This window comes from Phalacrocorax aristotelis, chromosome 6, assembly GCF_949628215.1.
Source record: "Phalacrocorax aristotelis chromosome 6, bGulAri2.1, whole genome shotgun sequence".
NCBI classification, from domain to species: Eukaryota; Metazoa; Chordata; class Aves; order Suliformes; family Phalacrocoracidae; genus Phalacrocorax; species Phalacrocorax aristotelis.
In genome coordinates this window covers 46,580,427-46,604,127 of record NC_134281.1, presented here as the reverse complement: position 1 = coordinate 46,604,127, position 23,701 = coordinate 46,580,427, and the positions used below count along the sequence as shown (strand labels likewise).

The 23,701-nt window shown below is 36.2% G+C and overlaps 1 protein-coding gene across 3 annotated transcripts in view; it reads right to left on the bottom strand.

Moving 5' to 3' along the window:
- FAF1 (Fas associated factor 1) overlaps positions 1 to 23,701 on the bottom strand; it is a 174,145-nt gene that overhangs the window by 108,732 nt on the left and 41,712 nt on the right. For all 3 annotated transcript variants that reach the window (XM_075097652.1, XM_075097653.1, XM_075097651.1), the window contains 3 exons: positions 20,424 to 20,515; positions 19,981 to 20,069; positions 11,888 to 11,993 (listed from right to left, as the gene is read on the bottom strand). In XM_075097652.1, coding sequence (XP_074953753.1) covers positions 11,888 to 11,993; positions 19,981 to 20,069; positions 20,424 to 20,515 — 287 coding nt within the window. The remainder of the gene's footprint in view (positions 1 to 11,887; positions 11,994 to 19,980; positions 20,070 to 20,423; positions 20,516 to 23,701) is intronic.

Here is a 23,701-nt window from a genome sequence, read left to right as displayed (position 1 = left end):
CACAATGTTAACATACTCCTCTAAATGAAAAAACTATACCTTTTTGGGTATTCAAAAGACTCCTCTTACTGCTCAGGTTGATTCTTTATAAGACTACTTTGCAGTGAGCTGCACTTTTCACTTAATCTTTCATTTGCTTGTTCCTGTTCAGGAAGAATTTGACCACCTCTGTCTGTACACTTATTAAAAAATGACAGTGTTTTTGCTAACATGGAGAAGGTCTCCCAATGGTGTAATATTTGAAAATACTGCTTTGCACCAAGGGACCGATGCAGATCCAGTCGTTGTAAGATGGGATTGCATTAGTGTTTTGCTTCAAAAACACACTCCTGACCTTAAGTAAGTTCCACTTGTCCAGCTTACTATACTTAAGCTTGCAGGATGGAGCAGTCTCAAAGTGTGCAAACTGAATACCAACCAATAGGATCAAACTACACCAGAAGATGCACAATTTTTAAATTTCAACTACTAAGAAAAATTCAATTCACAGGACCAGACTAGAACTGGTCACTAGTAGAATGCCAGAAACATAAATAGCGTGGATGTTAGATCCTCATCACCAACTGGTTTTCTACACAGACCTCCTGTTGCGCTGTCCTGCATGCTGTTGTAGACATAGCTGTAGACTACAACTTACTGTTCTGTGAGAAGATTTAAGGAGGAGAGTAAAGACATCTCCATGGCAATTCAAGCTTCATCTCAGTCTACTACTTGTAGTCCATCAAAAAAGAAGCTTTCATCCCACCCAGACCTCACAGAATGCTCTAGAGAATTTCCATATTTTTCATTGGCTTAATGAGACCCAACCTCATAATATTAACATGAACCTGCCTGACATGACAGTTTAACATTTGCAACAGCAAGAGAAGTTTCACTTTAATGTTTTATACTACAAAAAAGTATCCTCTTCCACTGTTTTGTTGCTACTTTTTGTGAACGTCAGAGCCTCTCCATAGTGTTTGTCTTAGTCCCAGACTAGACTGCCTTGTGGTCATAGTTCTCAGCTGCAGTCTAGCCTTTCCTCTGCCAGCCCACAGTCAATGCATAGAATTAAAAAAAAAAAAAAAAAAAAAAAAAAAAAAAGCAAGCCAAGACCTTTTCAGCAGAGTGGGTGAAACAGATTGTTAGTTATAGGTGAAATGGTCAACACACAAAACACTCCCCAGATTAACCTAAGCACTTCTTACACTCCCCACTTCTGAAATATTCAGGAATAAGTCCATCTAGTGTTAAAAGAGGAAAATTTTGTGGCTAAGTGCAAACAGGAGTTTTTGCAAGACACAGCAGGGAGATGTTTAACTGAAAGTCAGCTTATGGTTACAGAGAAACTAATAATGGGACACAAACATAGCTCATAATATTTCTTACATAAGAGGTATTATTTTAGAGTTGCTGAGTACAGTAAAAGGTAGCTTATCACCAGAAATCAGTAAAATATGTTTGAAAACAATATAAAACTAATATAAAGCCTTTGTTTTTCTGTTATTCACAAAGGCCTCATTCCCTAGATATGGTCAGAACAAACAACATAATAAAACAACAACAAAAAGCCTTTGTTCATGGTTCAACCCCCTTTCCAGTCAGCACCTACCCCAAAGTTCCTTTCCTTACCTGTTCACAGGGCCCCATTACCAGTCTTTGCTCTGGATGGCATTTTCTTGCCAGTAGGTTATCCTACTTTCTTGCCTTTATTCCCAGTTTCTTTATTTTTTCTATCTTTTTACCAGCCAAACAATACTTCATGTAATAGTAGCCACAGGGCTCTCAATGTGATTTTGTTTTGGGCAGTCATATGTGTACTTTTGGGGTGAGAAACCAGCTGTTTCAGGTAACTCATGGTCTGAAGAAACCACTGAAGTCAATGGCAGCACTGGATGTGCATGTTGGCTCTTGTGGGTTTTTTGTTTGGTTGGTTGTTTTTCAAAATGATTTCCACTTAAATCCACTAAACTGAGCTCAAGAGGAGCAGAAAACTGATTGAGCCTACTTGCAAAACTGAAGAAAAGTCAGAAGACACTGAACACAAAGCTCCTCTCCTTTTTCCTGCGTCATTCACTATGAGAAAAGTAAAATATCCAACACAAAATCAAGTTCTGCAGAACTGGGAAGTAACCTTTGGTCAGAAGGTAGATGACCCATGCCTTGAGATGACCAAAACCAAGCAGATTTCACATATAAAGACACCTGCTTATACTGTGCTATGTCCTACTGTTAACATTGTCCTCAGAAGGTCCTTAGAGTGTTCCTGATTAACTGCTGACATGATATGCAGGTCTTTATTCAGGTTGACAGGATCCTGTGGCAGCTGTACCTCCTCTGGAGGATTTGGTTTTCTTTTCCAATTTTTTAAGCCTAGTTTGCTCCTGTGTGCCTTTGTCTAGCTATGCTCTGAATAGTTTGCCTCTACAATACCCAGAGGAGGTTTAACTTGATAAACATCTCTACCCTGTTTTCATTTACTTCTATGTCCCTACAACAGTAGATGTAGTCTCAAACAACTTCTTGTGCCATGCCTACTGTGATGCTTCTCTAGTTGGAAACTGGGTGGTTTGACTTGTATCTATACATTCAATACGGAGTTTTACACTGCAAGCTTATATCATTTCTGCTGTCCACAATCATCCCCACATATCTTCCAGCAATATTGCTTTCAAAACAAGGTACGAATAAGTTCACTTTGGTCTGCTAATCTAGGCAGAGAAAAATAGATTCGAGGCTTAGTACAAACCCCAAAATTGTGATCAAACTATATAGTTAGTAAATTGTTTGTCTAAATCTTTCATGTATGATGAAAGATTATTATCATAATTCATTAGCAAATTACAGACTTTGTAATGCAGGCAGTCACAAATTTGGCTTTGTATCAATCATTTTAGACCAGCTGGGTAGAAATTAACACAACTCTGGGATACATAAAATGAAGCGCTCTTTCATTTTTAATTCACTGGAAACTTTGAAGGAGAGAAATGGAAGCTTTTTCAAAAATGTCAGCTTTCCCTGATTTTTGTAAATCATTCCATTTCACTGGAGAGATATAGAGATACAAACACACACACGGACTGTATGTCATTTAATACCACAGTAACTGCTCAAGCAAAATAAATATAATATATGTAAAAGAAAAAGCAGTGCAGCTTGAAAAAAATCCCTTTTTTTCATAGTTTCTGAGGCGGTCATACACATTCATGATCACCAGAAGAATTATTAAAAAACCACAAAAGCTAATATCCTAGCTACTCACAAGATACAATATTGTCAAAATTCCTGCTCTGAGCTTTTTCAGTCTACAGAGATGACCTTGTGCAAAAATGCTTGTTTTGATTATGTCTACTTTGCCTAAGCTACAAGGCCGTTTATAGTGACAGCTGCATTTGGGAGCAACTTAAAACAAATTTTATCTTAGTGGCACCTAATCCAGAGACTGGTACAAGCAGCATGGAAAAGTCAATGTCAAAATTAAACAATGAAGGCTTTTCTAGGAACAGATGCTTTTTGCCTGCAGCTGTAAAAACCTTAAAACAATCCTATGCCCCACTGTCTGGTCACGCAACTACCACAAAGCAAGGCATAAATTTTGCCACTTATTGCAAATGTTTGCTGAGAGCTCCTATAACCCTTTTTAAAAACAGTAACAGGGATTTCTTGAGGGTGATTATGAGGCCATTTTATCCTTTAAATGAGTGCAAGGCTCTTCAATTTATGCCCATGATTCTTCATAAAAAACCAAAAGAATAACTTTTCAAGTTCATGCTTCACACAGACACAGGAATATAACTGAAAAATCATAAGAAACAGGTTTACTAAATAGATAGCACACTGTTTCACTAAGATGTTATGGACTGAACAGAGAAAAACATTATTCATTCACATTTGAAATGGCAACTGAGTATTTTCTTTGCGTAGTAATTACAAAGCGATGTAGTGCAGCGCTTTAATTACGCTGCTGCTAAGATACTGTTGACCATTTCGGTGTCATTATCTCCACGGCTACTATGTTAAATATTCTCATCACTGCAACTCTCCAAAAAAATTTCCTCTTTCTATTAAATGAATGCAGTAATAAACTTTAAACCAAAATATAAACTCTTAGTGAAAAAAGCTTCTATAACTCAATGAATAAAAGTAACTCCTCAGTTCCCAATTAAGTGAGCAATTTACAATGTCAAGAATCTACTTGTGCTCCATATGAACTGATGGGGTTTGTAGATTAGCTTCTGTTGTGTATTTAAAAGTGATAGCACCAACATGATTTACATAAGTACAATATTTTCTAATATTTTCTCACCAAGCAAACACTCTAAAATTGTGAAGTGTTTCCTTTCTTACTCAAGTAAAAAAAAAAAAAAAAAACCACACAACTTTTCCAGAACAACAGTTCATTAGCACCTCACTATTTATAAGTATAATTGGGTTGTTTGATGAGAAAACATGAGAGAACACTGTGCCTACTATAATTTGCACAAATACAGATTTCATTGTTTGAAAACAAATCAACAATTTAACGATTGTTGGGGTTTTTTAACATAACTGTATATCATACAATAATAGAAGTGATCATATTATAGTTACCATAGGATAGAAAGGTTAAACCATGCTCTAGTACACTTTAATTTACAAGCTGTAGATTAATTTTTTTATTGCTAAAAAATGCTAACTTTAATTTCTCATTTATGATTCAACTAAATATAATTTATACAGATAGCCGTGCTATGTTATTTAGCTACAAGTACTGCTTTCCCACTTTAAATAGCACAGGAACTAGGGACATAGCTGGTTAACATGTTCATAAAGCTGCTTAGGTTTTCTTGTCATTTCATGCTAACACCTTTTTAATAGCTAGCTTTATGATAGAAGCCTTGCATAAAAATTCTCCATCCCGAAAGTAAAACATAGCAAATATTCAAAATCAGAATAGCAAGCAGTAGTTTTAATTGCAGTTTTTTAAAAATTCAGGATTTTAAATTAGGTCTTGATCCCCAAAATCCTTAGCATCCTTAAATTATGTGAGCAAAGCCATTCAATTCAACATGATTACTTCTAAAATAAGGAGAATTCACATGACTGAGCATTTACGGAGCTGAACCTATAACCAAAATTATAACAATGACTCCTCATTACTTTCAAATTCAAATAAATTGATCCTTATCCTTTGAGAGTTTCTCTCAAATCCATCTACGTTTACGGATGGAATGCAATGGAGAACGAGAGAAAGGCAAAAGGGAGCTATAAACATACACACAAAACTACAAGCGCTGACAAATCGAAAGCTAACAGATGTGTGACTTCTAATTAGTTATAATAATCTGTGCTTCGATGCTATTGGAACATGCCTCGCCTTCCCTTGGAAATCAAACAGCTTCCTTTGGAGTTTTAAACTCTCTGAGTGCTTCTAAATTTATTAAAGAAAAAACCTTGCTTTCAGCAAATTCTAGATATCTACAGTGATAACTTTATGAAAGGAAAATATTAAATTATAATTATCCTAAACAGACACAGTCTTGTGAAACTAACCCTGCATTCACATGAAAATACAAAGCATTGACTATAATGAATTTGATTCATCCTTGGACACAAAGCTTTACCACAGTAAACTCAGTCAACTGTTGCTCTTGCTTTTATATTCATAGTACTTAAATAGCGCACTTTAAAACAAAAAAAACTCCAATTGGCTTTTCATACATCCACCCTCCCCAAAAATAACGCACTTGAAAAACCCAAATGATATGAAAAGGCTTCAAGGCCTCTTTTCTCCTTTTCACAGCACTTTTTTTTTATTTCTGTTTGCAGTAATCTGCCTTTCACTTTCTCATTGCTACAGAACAAACGAGGAGGCTCAGCACTTTGAAAAGGGGGCTCAATGTGTAATGGGTCCACTAGAATTAATTTAGTTGCACCAAATCCATTGAGCAGTGAGGTTTTTTTCTCTTCTCAAATCATTTTGAGTCCGACGCAGCCCCCAGCCTTTGTAATTCTAGTAAAGCACTTAAAGTGCACAGTAGGTGTTCATCAGGACCATCTGGTCAAAAGCAAAACAAGCTGCTGATTTTGCCTTTGAATAGAATGAAGCAAGTGTGAATTAGTCTCTTCAATTAGCACTATTACAACCTGTCAAGTGCATATTGTAAAACAGGATTATTACAGTATTGGTCACCAGTGCAATTATTTACTCTCTGCCTTTTCTTGCATATAAAAATGTCCGTGTTTACTAGTTTTTGATAACTGAAGATCGTTTCTTTAATGATATGCACGTCCAAACCCACCAAAACCAAATTACAGGTTATGAAACATATTCTGTCAGGAATATATTAAGCTTCATAATTAATAGAGAAGTAAAGGAGTGCCCTTCCTTTATCTATTATTGCTGTTTCTGTTGCATAGAAAGCAAAAGAATAATGGTTATACACCTTTATCAGTACAATCTCTTCGAAAGAGATCTCTACAGTCAGATATTAAGATATTTTAAGTGCCTAATAAAGCTATCACTTTGAACAGGTACATAAAAGGTATTTTCTCTTTATTTCCCAAGGAACTTCCTTTTCATATCATTCCTAACACATCACCATTTACAAAAAGTTTATTAAGGATTTCTTTCAGCAAATACATTTTAGTGTAGCAATGTGCTGGTTTTCTTTAAAAGAAAGGAAAAAAACTAAATCAAGGAGTTGATTTAGCTTTACAGAAACAGATTTTTCTCTCGTTTAAAAAGTCAAAACCTAGCTTGCTAGCTGGTACTCATTTACCACTATAGAACAGTGAGGCTATGACAGTGATAGATGTTTAAATTATGTATACTGTTGTTACGACTCACTATAAATTGAATATAATTTTTACACGAGATTTCTTTAAAAAGCAAACAAAATGTTCAAATTTCACAAAAAATGAATCTATTTCTCTCGAGTATGATCAGTCTAGCAACAACGTATTTTCCTCGCTTCTCTGATACTAAGAGAATAATTGAACAATAGCATAGAATGTTTGTGCACCTCCTATTAAATATCAAAAAGTGATAGTTAATGATTTTTATTAGCCTAAGAATAGTTTTCAACAATTTTGGAGCACATTAAAAAACTCAAAATATAACACAACTGTTTCTGAAGCTGTTAATGTAATAACATATATGTACATGTCCATATTCTGACCTCTGGCAAATGTATTTTGTTATTATTACTTAGCTACAACATTAAAAAGAACATTTTTTATATATACATTTCGTGTCCCCATGCCAATGTCTGACCTTTTCAGTGGATGACCCCACTCAACAACCATTGGCTTGAAAATATTTTGTACAGACACCAAACATCAGATCTGAAAGAGGTACAAGACCTTCATCTGGATTATTTTTCTGCATGCTGAAGGTGATTCATCTGCTTACATATATTTACATATATAGGCCTTTTAAATAAGGTTTCTGCCTGCATATTTATAAATGGCGGTTTTGTATCTTGTTTCACATTCTTCCACTTATCAAAAAAGTTTTAAAAAATTCAGCACAAAGGACTTCAAACTGTCATTAGGGTCTGCCAACACAGAATTTATAGTTTATCTCAGCCCAGGCAGTTATACGCACAAATAGTTCCTCCTCCTGCCTGGAGTGCTATTGGATACATTGCTTTTCATATTCCACCTTAGACAGTAAGTCCATAGGGAACAAAGAACAAACATATTACCTATCACAGGTGACAGGGATGCTAAGCAGCTAGCCTCCAATTAGGTTATTGTCTAAAGGAACAGAATAAAGAGCAGATGCAGTTATGCAGAGGCAGCCAGTATTTAGGGACCCATCTTCTTTGCACTGTTTGCACAGATTTTATGTTTTACTAGGAATTATAGTGCCCGGTACATGCTTTAGCTAGTATTCTCAACTGGAATCTGCAGCAGTTACAAAATAAAATCACCAATCTACAAGAGGCCTGAGGTTTCTGCATATTTAACTCGTCCACCCTTTAGCAGCCACAGCTTGTGTACACTGGATACTTCTGTAATCCTGCACACAGGAATCACAAAAAGGCTTCAAAGTCTGTACCAACAGTAAAATAGACAAACACAAGCTCCTTGTTTTTAATGGAGTTATCCGGTTTGTTAATTTTTTTTTTCCTATGTCACTGACTAAAACAACAAAAAGTGCGAAGCATGCTATTGTGACAAGAACTCAAATTCAAGTAGTTTTTCACAAATTAGTTTGCTCCAGGATGAAAACACAAACTTGCTTCCCATAAAACATTTAAATATTCCCCCTTTGAAAAGGGCTGTCCTTCATCTCTAACAAATAATGTAACTACAACTTGCAAAAATGAAAAGCAGCAGCAATGTTCATTTCTAAAGGAGAACAAGTTCATAAGAATAGACAGAAAACAAATTATGTTGAATGTGGCAATGCCTTGTAATAATTTAGCACATAGCTTCTCACACCAAAATTTTAGAATTCTTTCACTCCATTTCTGGATAGCCTCTACAGATTATCCTAGCAGAATAAAGAGCAAGTATTCAGACCGAAAATTCCTTTTAGTCTTGTAAGTATTAGGAGTTCGGTTTGTTAGAACTGTCCTTATTTAGCCATATAATATATTGAAAATGTATTAATTTGCAGCCTCCAAACTGGCACAAAACCTACTAATTTCCCCTTTAAAATGCGGATCATGGAAAAAAGTAATCATCATATTTCCCAGAACAGTATCTGCCCAGAATTAATTTAATACTGCAATTTTACAAGAACAAACAGATGTCAGAAACCTGTGACACAGATTAATTTGCAATTTAGGCCAACATGTTATCATTAACTTTCCAAGTTAACAACTCCCCTGCTCAACTCAAATAAAAAGAAAACCCAATATCCAGAATTTTGGACAAGTTTGATTTAATTTTTTATTTCAATTCTGAAGGTTCCATATAAGCTTATAATCAATATAATTGATACTAACTTATAGTTTTTAAACTGAGAAATTAAATCTTAATATGTAAATAGTTGAAGATGTAGATAAAGCACATCAAAAAAAGAAGGCATTCTCAAGTACCATCTAAAAACCAACTACTGAATTAATAGGCAAGAAATTGTGGAAGCAGACATGAGCACTACGGCTTCAGGCTTCTCTCAGAGAATTTTCTGTAAGGCTGTTTCCCCATTAAACAGCAAGATTTCTTTGAAATAACAATTCATCCAAATACCCTTTACTATTAAACATGTATGTTAAAAAAAGGCAACAGAGAACTGAAGCAACAGTAGTTTAGGAAAGCACAGCTGAGAGCTGACTGTATTTTGCATTTAATCCATTGCAAAATATCAAAAACAGTTTTGAAAGGGGGGTAGGTTTGGGTTTTCAGTGTGGCAAGTTTGGGGTTTTTTTTAGGACACATGAAAAATATCTATTCCTTAAAATTCACAGCCCTACTAATAACAACAAACTAAAAAACTAGCCCTGGAGAGACAGTTGCACCCAACTGTGGCAAGCAGCAGAACATTTATAGAATTTAAAATATTTCTTTTAATAATTGATGTAGTCATTTTGAATCTTTCTGCATAGGGTATAATGTGTGAGTAGATTGCATTAACACTGCTTAAACATTTCAACTTGTCAGTATGGCCAAGTCGATTTCTGAAATATTTGCAGTATTTTCCCATCGAAACAGTAATAAAGGTAGAATAAATATATGCCACTGCTTTATAATCACTGAACATTAATGAATATTTTATGTCTTTTTAAATCTCCCTGTTTAATTTAAAAGGGTGAAATTAAGTCTCCTCCCTGCAATATGCCAATTATCTGTAAATCAAACAATAACTTGGCCATTATACTCCTTTTTGTTAATATACCAGAAGCTAATTTGAAAACACTGAACAGCATTTTTAGGTAATAATTGAATAGTCCTTCCTGCCCTCTTGTGGTTGGCAACTGCAACTGGCATAGAGCTTTTCCACAATTACAAAAATATACCAGAAGGAAAGTAAACTATTAATTTGTTAAAGTGTGAACAAGGAAGCAAAGTGTGTGTGTGGGGGGAATTGAACAGTCCCTGGAGAGGAGAGAGACAAGGGAGAGAAGAGAAGGAAAGCTACCACCGATTCCTCCAAATCGCACAGACTAACTAGATCTATCAATCATTTTTTACAATGCTCACTCCATACTAAAAGAGAAAAAAATTAAATTAAATAGCCATTAGGGAGTTAACATACAAAACAGTGCTTGTTTTCTGTAATTAGACAAATGTGTGCCAACCCTTTTACCTCAGCCAAATCCCCAGTGATTTCCATGAGACTTTGCATAGACAGACATATTCACCTGTTCAGCATCGGCTGCACAAGAAGGTCCAGAGTTCTCTTTTCATTTTAGTCTCTGAAATTGTCTCCATGATTTTATACACTCTATTGGACGTAATACTTAATACAAGACAAAAGGCAAAGGAAGTTTTGATGGTCATGCTGGTTATCGGCTGGTAGGGGTTTTTGGGGGGATTTTGGTTGTTTAATGGGGAAAATCATAACTGACACTTAATTTAAGTCGACTTCATATGCTAACATGTTGACTGTAACCTTCCATTAGCAACAAACAAGAAAACTTCAGTGCATGTAAAGGCAGTCTAAATTTCCATGCACCGTCAGAGCTTTCTGGTTCCTTTAAGCCAGGTAAGACCCACCAGGAAAGTAGTAATTGATATAGCATAGATAAAAAACAAACAGGCGATATTTAGGTATGTGTTTTCTTTTACAATCTCACCATTTTAAAATTGAAAACAAATATTCTGATCATATATTTCCATAAATATTCATTTTTAATTTTAAAGAGTCAGAGCTTGGCCCCTCAAAAAACAAACCGATGCAACTATGTTTGTTTGTTTATATTATATATTAAAAAACCCAGAACTTACTATAATAGGTTTAAAAAGGTAGAGTAGAAAAACAGGCTTTCACACAGGGGAAACATCAGCATTTATATCCTAAGAATAATAGGATTCACAGTGAAAACAGTTAATGATAATTTTTTATTGTTGTACGAGATACTGCTCCTATAGCTACTATTACAGAACTTAAAATAATTCTGTCTACAATGTCAGCATGAGACATGAAAAACTTCAATAAAATCTGTTCAACCCTAAAAGACCAAGAGAAGTGTCAGACCAATAGCAAACATACATTTAATTTGAAAAGCAAACATTTAATCTTAATATTTTGTAATGTGAATTCTGAAGATTCACATTTCTAGATTGTTTGTCATGCTTCCAGAAGTTAGTGGGTTATATGGAAAATCACATCCAAAACATCTGGCGTGAGACATGCCATGGAGCATTAGACAGCAACCTTTGACTTTAGAAAGGAGTTTTACAAATATGTGAGGACTGCTTATTCTAAATTCAGAGGGTCCAGAGTCATATTAGAGAGATTCATTCCTACAGGACTTAATTCTGATTAAGTTCTCTACAATATCACCCCTTGCTGGCCATTCTACAGAACAGCAGTGATCATCCATTATACACAAAACCATTTGGCTACCAAGGCAGTAAGAATTACAACACTACGATAGCAACCGGTAATGGCAGAGGTGCCTAGAAAATGGAGATGGAGCTGGTTAAAAGAAGGGAAGACAGAGGCAGCTTCAAGGGGCTTAGAGGTAAAACGTCATTTGAATAACTGCCTTTCCTCATCACTCTAGAATAACTCAGTAAACACTGTTCATATATTTTGCTACTACAATGCAAAAAGAAACAGCTTTTCTGTGTAATTTCATAGAAAACCTTTTTTAGGCCAAGTTCTTTAATCAAATTACAGCAATTTTGATGATCCAGTTGATTAATAAAATAAAGGAATATCCATCGAGACCATGCAAACCCTCTTTAACAGAGCTAGCATTAGCTATAATGAGCTACATTTATTCTTCAGCTGTGAAACAGCACTCACCTCCTGAATGGTACTGCTTCCTGAGAAGTTGAGGTTGTACTCCCGCTGGACTTCTCGATGGGTGACAATCAGCATGAAGTTTTGATTTAATGACTCCTGCAGGACCCTGAAATGGTTGAAAGAAAAACAAGAAAATCAGGGATAAGCATGTTATAGCTTGTTTTACAGTCAGATGCAAAAACCCCAGGGTACCCTAAACTCTACATGGACAAGTCCAGGCACAACATTATCATCTCTCTTTTCACTCTTAAATGCAAGGAAGCATGCTGAGAATGACCAAAGGCCATTCCTGAACTCCTTCCTTAATAAGGTGACTGAAGCCTTTAAGGCTCTTCTAATGTTAAGTATTCTCAAAATCGAGAGAGTCACATTATCTTCACAAACATCGGGTATATTTAGCACTCTTAATGCCATTAATACCAGGCTTGTAAACATTTGATGACCAGACAAAATATCAAGCTACAGAGCACATTAAAAACTGATGGTAAGTAGAACAAGGCAAAGCATGCTCTCGCTTCTCTAGGGTTACCTGAAGCATAAACCAAATGGAAATTCTTCCGCTTAGTTTCATTCAAAGCACGTAAACCCAGCTAATTAGAACTGGTAAACTAACCACAGCAAAATTTCTCATGTGGGTATTGAGCGTTCAGAAAAGTTAGTTCTGCTCAAATTGTTTTAAATGTACATTAAAACATCTTTAATCACATGAATTAAAAAAAAAAAAAATCTTAAGATACAGATTAAACAGGCCAACTGTATGTTGATGTTGTCACAAAATTGGCATTTTTTTGTCATTTTCCTGGTAACAAAATATCTGGATGTTAAAAAGGCATCCTGTTTGCTTAATTGGGTACAAAATTATGCAGCTATCTACTTTTCAAAATAGAAGGCAGGACTTCTGTTACAGACACAGCAATTACAGCTGTGTACAATCTTATATAGGCTACAAAACTGCAGCAACATTGTAACATAGCTTGGATTTCTAAACAATATTTATGTAGACTTGACCTGTTCAGTGGCATACGGAATTAAACTGGGCTTATTCAATTCTTTTTTTTCTTATCACACACTCTTAAATGAATGACGGACTAGGTTTTTTTCCTTCACGTCTTCACTGTTCCATGACACTTCAACAGGCCATTCCTCTTAGCAATAAAGGACAAATTCTGCATGTAGATGAGAACAGCTGTATCTTAAGATACAAGAAGAGAAGAAAGACTGCTAGATTATTTGAGTCCTGATTTGTTAGTTTTTCCTTCTACGGGAATTACTGAGCTGAAGCTTTGCTGCTCAGCTGCTACGGAACCCATGCAGTACTCACTGGATGCTTTAGTAAGAGATGCACAATTTGCTTTAACATCTCAAGAAAAATTACCTTACAAAAATATCTTCACTCAGCAACTTAATTTGGATTCTGTGACATCTTAAACATGATAATGACATACTACAAAATAAAATCATGAAGTGCTATTTCTCGTCTTCTATAGTTTTCTAATATGGAAGATCAATTTAACTCATTGTCAATGCTAGGTATGATCAAGTGTATGAGAGACACTACAAATGTAGCTGAAGTCATCTTCGAAGTTAGCTGCACTTGTCACAAAATCTTGTAAGAAAAAGCCTAAGGTTTTTAAAAATACTTAACAGTCCTTCAAAAGAGGAAAAAGAGAAAAGTCCTGAAAATCTGTATGCCTATTTTCAAAGGTAATTCTAATTTGATTGTTAACAATAAGTTCAGCATCACCATAACCATATTTTCTTTTGGCAAATGTTCAGTAGCAACTAAAATATCCTGCTGTGCTTTTTCAGATTCTGATTTTTTATTTGTTTTTAGCAAATACTGGAGGCGAATGACATATTTAATTGGTTTGAAAACATTAATTACAGCCTATGTGAATGGCTCTGGATTCCACACAGAATCACACAAGGCTCTGTTATAGCTATTTTTGACTCTATCTGAAAATATAACCGATGACATGACGCACGTTTTCATTCTGTAATTGATGTAAATATAGAATGAAACAGGGTAGTTCGATCAAACCCTCAGTCTTTCAAGGTATGCATGATACACACATTTCAGTACTATCTGCAGTACAGCATGCTAATAAAAACCATCTGTTCATAGGAAAGGTTTTCCACTTCTCTATTTCATCAGAATGTGACAGCAGAGTATTTAGAAAAGGCAAATATACTCTTCAAAGACAGTTAATTTAAATGAAGTGCCTTAAAATTAAAAGCCTCAATTTTTGAAGTAACTAACAATTTTGACACCTCTACTTTTTGGATTTCTAAACAATGCAAGCTGAATGTTGTTAACAAGCAAATTCTCAGTACGTATTCATAGCCAAATACAGTCAAAGAAGAGGCTGAAAATTAAGCTGGTTAAAAAAAAACCAAACCTGAACAAACTGAGGAAACAATTGGTTTTGAAAGTGTTAGCAATTAAAGTGCACAGTTAATCATTGACCTTTGGTTTTTTTCCAGAAAAATAATATAATGAGGAATATTACTTCTGCTTATACAGAAATGCAGTGGTCAACTGATTCAATCCTTCAAGCTCTTATAACAAAATCTCGTGCAGTCTGACAGCTGTAAGACCCATACCGTATACATTAGAAAGCCAATGGGAGGAGGAATTGATGGCACATCTGATGGGCAGTTTGTGCCAATGACTTCCTACATGTACCAATGCTTCTCTGTGGGATGGGGTTGATTTGAACACACAGCTGGACAACCAGCAATGTTAGTCCCCTCCCATATACATTTCCTCCAGCAACTAGGGATATCTATTACCCCAAATTATTTGTGCCAACAAAGCTCTGCCTCCAAAACAAACCTTGCCCTAAAATTGTATTTTCAGCCATTAAGGCTATGATCAAATGTACAAAATAAGTGTATTTAAAGGAGACTTCTCACTGACAGTAAGCTGAAGCTTACTTTTATTTCTTTTTAGGTGTATGTAACTGTATTAAGAAGATTGACTTTGAACACAATGCACATTTCTAAAGTTTTGGCTTCAGTGTTTGCAGCAGTTTCATATTCCTGCAAATGTTATCAGTTGACTACAATCTTCCAAATGAAACATCTGCATTAAAAGAAAAAAAAAAAGAAAAAAAATCAGGGCCAAACCCCAGGTCCCATTAAAGACAAGACAGATTTTTTATCCCCCATCAGTGCTAATAGAATTTAATTAAATCTGAGAATTAATTAGTGGGAAAAGAAAATCAAATTCTAGAAATAGGATTAAAGTAGGCCACTCTTACCAGCACCACTTCCCCCCTACTGCAAACCCTAGCTTTCAAAAGCGTTTGCTGAGAAGTTATATACTGCCATTACTTTTTTTTCCCCTCAGCACAGAAAGCAAGGGAACTTGATGGTATTTTTGGGCACCAATCTTCCATTAGAGGAACACCCACAAAAGAAGTCCAAGAACAAACAAAAGAAAATAGACCTGAGCACAGTCATCGCTCAGACCAGTTCTAGCAAGAGAGATTTGGACCTGTTTAGGATTTCATATGGATTGCCTTTAGAGTACTCGTTATCGGCATTATCACCATGCACAGAAACCTAAGTGGCGGACCAGGGTTCAGCTGGAGTTGAAACCCTACAGTATGCAGACAAAATGTTCCTCTTAGAAACGTAAAATTTCAAGCAATGGAAGTTGCAAGAATTATTTTTTTCCCCCACTAAATTAAAAATATCAAACTCAATTAAAATTCTGGAAAGAGTTTATTCACTAACAACTCCATCCAAATTCCAATACAGTGTAATTTATAAACCTCAAGTCTAATAAATTAAGAACAATATTTAGCCAAAAAATGTGTAACTGCAAATACTGCTAATCTTAGGGGACAGCAACTGTTCAATCAGACTATGCAATGCTGAAGCAAGATGGTATTAGTATTGATGTTTATTATATTTTAAGCTTCCAGTTTTACTGCTTTTTCTATTGTTCTGTAACACTTAATATATTAAATTGATTGGTTGTATCTATTGTTAAGTGACTGTCTTAATGCTTTGATTTTTTATATAATACCTTGCCTTTTAGTAACATTTTTCTTTGACATTTTAGTAATGTTTTAAGCTTTGAAACCAGTTCTGTAAGTTTTTATGAAATACATTCAGTATTTCACATTAGGCAATATCTTTCTCAGTCACATGGAGACTTCCCCCAAAATCTTTGAATTTTATATAAATAGGTATGACACAAGGTAATTAACATTTCCATTTTAAACTTACAGATTTATACAAGCTCATGTCAACAGAAGTCCAAATTTACTGTAATTACAGATTATTTACATTAAAACAAAATAAGAAATCAGTATGTAAATGTAATGTTTGTTATAGCTAATGCAGCAGAAGGTGGTAGATTAGGTTCAAACAGCAATCAGTTAGCAAATCTGGCTAACATGTAAATGAGCAGAAGCCCTTTTGTTTACATTCTATTGCATTTTAAACTTCAGGATTTTTAAACTGTCTCATGAGCAGATGTGAAAATAAAACATTAATCTTACCATTCTTATTGAAGCTTTCAAAGTAACTAAAGCAAGGCACTGCTCCTGTCCAGCTAAACAGATAATACTAATAATTGGAGTTGCAGGTTACATCGTTCTTAATTAACACTCTGCTACAGTTGATAACATACAACAAGACACCATGCCACAACCACCACTGCTCTGCAATAATCTAATACACAGGCATTCAGCAATATCTGGACCCATTGCTTGAAAGACAGGGGTTGTGGGTTTCTTCCTATCCACACAGATTACACTTCTTAAATAAGTTACAATTAAATAGCTTTTAACTGTTTTGAACTTTCCAGTGAGTCATCAGGTATAATAAAGTATCTAAGACTTTCAGCTATTTAGCAAAAAAAATATAAATATAAAATACATTCTATCCATTAAAATGACAACCGAAGAGAAAATTGATGAAAAGCATCTCCCAGAACAGGAGATGACGAACTGGATGACCCAGCTCCATGGCCAGGCTTGCAGGCCTAAACTTTTGATGCTCCCCTCCTGCATTCTCCTAAACCTTTTCCCTGAACAGGGAATTGCCGGCTTTCAAGAAGCACTCAAGGCAACAAAGGGAAGGAATTGCGCTCTGAGGAAGCAAAGAATCTAATCTGACAAATCTGGTGAAAGGGATCTCTCCACTTGGACAATTAAATGATGGACATTCTTTAGCACCTTTCCACTTGACTGCTTTGCAAAGGAAATCATATTCTCCTCCATCCACCTGTCCCATCTGGTAACTTTTGAACACATTCACTAGTCTCAAGGAGGTCTGACAGTGCTCTAAACGTCTCAAAGATTGGGTGTAAATCAACAGCCAGGTAGAGGAAAGGGACCCAAATTGCTACCCACCTTAGTAAAAGGCTCCATTACAAGCATAGCATTTTATACTTCATCCAGCTGACCTCTGGCCCATGATCTCATAACTACCCACAGCATATGATTTCACCTTTCCTTTGATATTACCTGACTACCAGCTGGAGAACAGAGGCAGGGCAGGCTGTCTATGAAGGGGGGAAAGAAATTACACAGGTGCTACAAAATAGATGGGAAGAACTGGACGCAGTGTCAGAGATAGGTGAGATCACAGGAAGCATGGAGGGAGAGGGCTGAGTTATTGCAGCCATTGAGATGAGGCAGGAATTCACTAGAAATCAGATTTCGTTACGTCCACGGCTCACAGAACACGTTGTTATTGTTCTGGATATCATGCATGGAAAAGTATGGCTTTGCCAACTGAAACTGTGGAAGCAGGGCACGAAAACCTACAGGTGGTATTTGACATTCGAATTTAATCTTTACATCAATTTACTAGCATGCGGTAGTAATTCACTGGGTTTCTATTACCTATAAAAGCTTTAGAAGTGCCACTATTGAATGAAGATACCGTAGCAGATTATTGCTTGTTGGAACTGCAGGATCACTTTGCCATTACATGTAGTTTTAAGTCAGTTCTGGGTCAAACCCAGACGTCACAATAAACTTCAATGCCTACATACCAATATGTTGGAAAAGGATATTTTAGACATGTTCTCCCTCAGTCAAGAATGGGCACAAACTAGAGTTTATAGAGCTGTGACCAGATTGTTCCTTTTAAGAAGGGCATATACGTAAAATATCATGTACTGAAATCTCAGGCTTTTCAAATATCACTTTCTGGAGATTTCAAATCACAACTATTTAACTCTAGTTCAAAATAGAAGCCATTTGAAGAAAACAAAAGGTGAACTCACAAAGTAAGAGGCAAAGTTCCTTAACATCCATTAATAATAGATGTGAGCATGATGCTTTTAAAAATTGTGGGTAACAAACTAATCTGAATAATAACTGACCTAACAGTAGGCAGTAAACAGTGTAACTGGGTTTGGTACGTTGCTTCAATTAGATGTGTTTTGATCTCCATTGATGCTTTAATTGGAGGCAAGCCTCCCCTTTCATCTAGAATTTATGACTTCAGGGAAATGATCTAGCCTTCAAATTATCCTTGTTTAAGTAGCCTCTAATTAATCATCGTTTGCTAGTCCAAAGATACCAACTTTGTCTTAAAAATATCCAGAACTAATCTCCACTATGAAACAAGTATAAACTGTAAAGGTAACAACCACTTTGATTTTACTAGCAAGTCAAGTTCTTTTAAACTATTCAACCAATAAAAAAGCCTAAGAGCTGTTTTTAACCAGTCTGTTGTTATATAGTTTAGTGGAGTTGCAATAAACAACATTCTTCAGACCCCAGTTTTCTTTCCAGAATTGAAGACATTCAAATTACAATAGAAAATTTTGAAATTGGAAATGGATTTAAAAAAAAAACCCCAAACAATTAGTATCTACAGTGTTCTTCCACAGTACTTTCACTGTCCTTCACTTAGCTGCTTAAGTACAACGCCTTATTGTCCTCACACACAACTACAGCTCCTGTTTGCACATACAGAGCACATACAGTTCACATACAGCTCACCACCACCCTGTTCCTTCCATTGTAGTGCCACTATGCCCTCTCTTAATGCTTCTTTTCTTTATTATTATTATTACTATTCATATCAGCATTTTTATTTCCTCCACAGACTACATGGTTATGTGCACAAGTATCGTTTAGTAATATATGAAGTACTTTTAGACATTAGGAAACCAGTTATTTATTTCCATTGATTGTAAAAGAATTTCCTTCATCAGTAATATGACTGCATTTGTAGAATATTCTCCTATCCACTACAACAGCAGAAAAACCACTCCCTCTTCAGAAAACTTGAAGGCACTCTAGTCTAACGACCATGCAATGTGACCACTTCCAAACACATCCCTCCCTGCTCGAGTGCAGTCTGGAGCAGCGCTGCTCTTCCAGGCTCAATTACTGGGCACCCTCTAGCGGCTATCAAATAAAATTAATATTTTCCTGATAAAGAGCTCATACAGGTCTGCCTTTGAGAAAGGGAAGGGCAGGAAGGAAAACAAGCCAAAGCAATCAAAGTAATTGCAAATTACTTTATAACAGTAAAGATTCCATTTTCTATAAAATAACATTTCATTTTCAAACCTTAGCAATATTCACTGACATATGAACACTCACTGTTAACTTTTTGAGTATTCAGATCAGTAATAAAAGATATCCTGCTCAGTTAGAAGAAATTAATTATTCAGCCTATCTATATGCATTTCAAAAGTCCAAGAAGATAAGACAAAAATAATGTAACAAACGTTTCAGAAAGAAAATTCCGATCTGCTGACAATGATTTATAAAATTTTCTGTTAAATTCTGTTAAAACACAAGGCAGTAATCTATCAAAGGCCAGCTCTCTAGTTCCACAGGGACTAGATTTTTTTAAATTAAAGTCATCACATCCAGGAGGTGTAAAATTCTGTTTGTACCAAAGTGGTTCATGTACCACGCCAAGGTTTTAAAAGACTTAACAACCTTCTTTTCAGCAAGAGGTGCTGAGGTAGTGCATCCCAACACTTACTAGAGCAGTGAAAAAGCTTTGTATTCACTGATCGTAGATTCCTGCAAGGATACATGTGGCTTCATAAAAAACATACAAAACCAAAACATACAAGTAGTATTTATGGCCAAAAGACTTACCCAGAATGACTTGAAGAAGGAGGAGGCAGGTCAGGTGTTAGAACATAAAGACTATTGTTTTTTGGCAAGTGTAGAGTTTTTAAAACAGTCTGAGGGGAGAAAAATCATTATCAATATAAAACATTCACCAATTTTGATATATTATTTCTTATAATTATTTATACTTATTTACAATACCACCAAAAATTTTGCTTCAAGATATACTTACTGTTAACTTCATAGTAGCCTTTTTGTAGGTGGCCCATGTTATACACAAAACCAACACAAACTAAAGTGATTTGTCCCCATTTTTTTGTAATGTTTTCGTTTAAGAGTTCCTTGTATGCCACCCAAGACATCTAACACTGTTTAAAACTCACGATTCTTGCATTGTAATCCCCACCCACAGATGCTCAGTTTGAAATTCTGAATTCAGTTAACTGAAAACACAGCGGAAAACTTACACTATCATCTACATCTCCAGTCTTCCACCCTTTTAGCAGCATTTTAGATGCAGGAATCTGAAGTTCATTTTCTAGAAAATGTTTAATATCTCCTAAAGAGAAAACAAATAAAATATATAAAATATACACACTTGCTGCTTTATTTCAAACAGTACCAAGTTATAGTTAAAAAATGAGAGCAAGGAAAAGTTTACTATGAAAACCATTTTTATTCTAGTTACCCTTGTAACATACACTTCAAGCAGTAAAGGACAAACGAAGCTTAAAAAGTAAAATCACATAAAGCATGAATGATTGGAGAATCACATGAGGATTTTATGATTTGGACATATATTTGAACAGTTCTATACTGTGTATGCCAGACACACACTTTTGCAGATACATGCTATCTGGAGCAACGGCCTCTGCCTGCAATAAAGAGGGTGTGTATTTTCGATACCCAATTCCATTATCAATAATCCTGACCTAAAGAACTGAAGTGTTCATACAATTTAACTGCTCTGACAGCTTTCTCAATGTTTTGCACATTTTGATGCTCTCCTCTCCCTGTAATTATTACAGTCATAAAATAATTCCGGCTGGAAGCTACCTCGCAACTAGAAAAAAAAACCAACAAACCCCAATTCCTTATATCTAATGGAAATTTTCAATGTTGCAAATTGTGTCCATTGCCTCTCATCTTATTATTGTGCACCTCCAAGAACAATCTGGCTCCATCTTCTCTGTGTCCTCCCAGCAGGTAGCTGTAGTCAGAGGTAAGGTCTCTCCCTTTCTCTTCCCCAGGCTGAACAAATCCAGTTCTCTGTGCCTCTCCTCCTGTTGCCATGTGCTCCAGTCCCCTGTCTATTTTGCTGGCCTCTGCTGGCCTCAATGCAGAATGTAAACATCTTTCTTGTACTGGGGACCTCAACAGTGGATGCGGTGCTCCAGATGCAGTCTCACAAGTGCTGAATAGAGGGGGGATAATTATTTCTCTGGATCCACTGGCTAGTCTTTTGCCTCTTGGCTTACTCAAGAGAGCCACTGGCACTCATTAGTAACACATCCTAGGATGTGGCTGGCCTTCTTCACTGCAAGGGTGCACTGCTGATGCACCCCTAGATCCTTTTTTTCATAAAGTTGCTTTCTAGCTTGTCAGCCCTCAGCCAGTTATCAGATGGGATAACATGGAGTTACCTTATCCCAGGTGCAGGACTTCATGAGGGTCCTGTCAGCCCATTTCTCTAGGCTGTCCAGGGCCCTCTAAATAGCAGCCTTGCCCTCCAGAACATCAGCCACCTTCTCTGATCTGGTATTCTTTGTGAACTTGCCAAGAGCACTCACCTTAACAACTAGGTTTTTAATAAAGGCATTAAGCAACACTGGCCCCAGAAGCAACCACTGAGGGATGTCCCTAAACTAGTAACTTCACCAGTCAGACTCTGAGCCCAGCAGTCCAGGCAATTATCTACCTTCCTTATCAGCCCACCTATCCAGTCGCTACCAATATACATACATGCATAGTCATACACAATATGACTATAAGAATACCACAGCAGAGTGTGTCAAAGGCCTTACTAAAGTCGAAGTGATGCACACCATTCTCCCCTTGTCCACAGGGCTAGTCATCTAATCATAAAAGGCAAATAACATTGATTAGGCACAATTTGCCCTTAGCAAAACCGTGCTGGCTGTTCCAAGTCACCGTCTTTTCTTTTCTGTGCTCAGAAAGGGCTTCCAGAAAGATTTTCTCCATAATCTTCCCATGGACCAAGTTCAGCAATCACCATTGAACAGCAGGCTCACTTTTGCCTTAGCATTTCTTTTCATGCTGAGATACTTACAGAAGCCCTTCTAATCTCTCAGTGGTTTCAGCTCCACCTGAGCTTTAGTCTAATTCCAAACCTGCATACTCTAGCAACATCTCTATATTCCTCCTGGGTAGCCCCATCCCTACCTTCCACCTTCTGTGTACTGCCTTTTTGCATTTAGCTTAGTCATAAATTCTTTGTTCTTCTGTGCTGGCCTTCTGCCACGCTTACTCGTCTTTCTGAATGTTGGATGGGACTGTTCTTGTGCTTTGACACTCAACCTTGTCCTTGTAGATCACCAGCTCTCTTGGGCCTCCCTTTGCCCTCAGGGCAGTCTCTCAAGGGATCCTGCCAAGCAGATCCCTGGAAAAGCCAAAAATCTTCTTTCCTGAAGTCCAGGGTTGAAATTCTACTATTTTCCTTGCTCACTTCCCTCAGGACTTTAAACACAAGGCTGCCCTCAACCTTCACATGCCAAGATACAGACAAAAGTTTTACACTGACTGCTTCTGCCCTACAGCTTAATCATTTACACCTGAAAGAAGTTAATAAGAAAAGAAGAAAAAATACTAAGGCTGCAAAATTCTGATTTGATCAGACTTATATCTGCTTTGCATGGATACAACTCAGTGCAGTGCAGTGTAAAACATGAAACAGTAATCCGGCATTCAAACTAATCGCCACTAGGTGGCACCAGCCAATACCAAATCGAATGCGAAAAAGGATAAAGTTTCAATTCCAGAATTTCATCACACATAAGGCTGCAGCACTGAAAACTGCGTAATTAACTATTTCTTCCTTTAGTTCCATATTTTAATCTGTATAGCCTCTACTAAAAAAAAAAAAAAGAAAAAAATCCCCACCAACCAAAAACCTCTTCATCCTTAGTAAAAGTAACAATAGCGTATTTCTAACATACTGCTACCAGATGAATCAGTTTTAGGATAAAGACAATAAAACTTGTAAAAGAAATCTTAATTTGCACAAACAAGTCAAATAAAAATTGAAAAAAGAATGCAGTGATGCTCTTCACACTGGAAAGAATCCCTCTAAATCTTTTAACTAATCCTACACAGAAAGAGATGCCATACTGATTCGAAAAGGAAATGCCAAGATCATCCGCCTATTAGCAGATTCCATCTACACTAATCCTACACCAAATTACATTTTCATGCGTCAACTTAAGCAGTAATCTCCATTTTGTTTCTGAAGCAAGTTCCTAAGAAAACTAGATTTCAAAATAAATATTTGATAGATCACTAACCTTTACAATGGACTAGTGACATTTTGCTTTTTTAAAGCTGCAGAGAGATTTGAAAACGGTTAGAAGCTGTGGAGGCTGCATTTTTCTGGGGGACTTTTTTCTTCTTTGAGGGGTTTTGTTTTGCTTTGCCTTTTTTTTAAGGAGTTGTATCTTTGGGGTTGGGTGTTTTTTGTTTGTTTTTCTTTTAACAAATTTACCACAACAGTTTTCATTTCATCTTTACA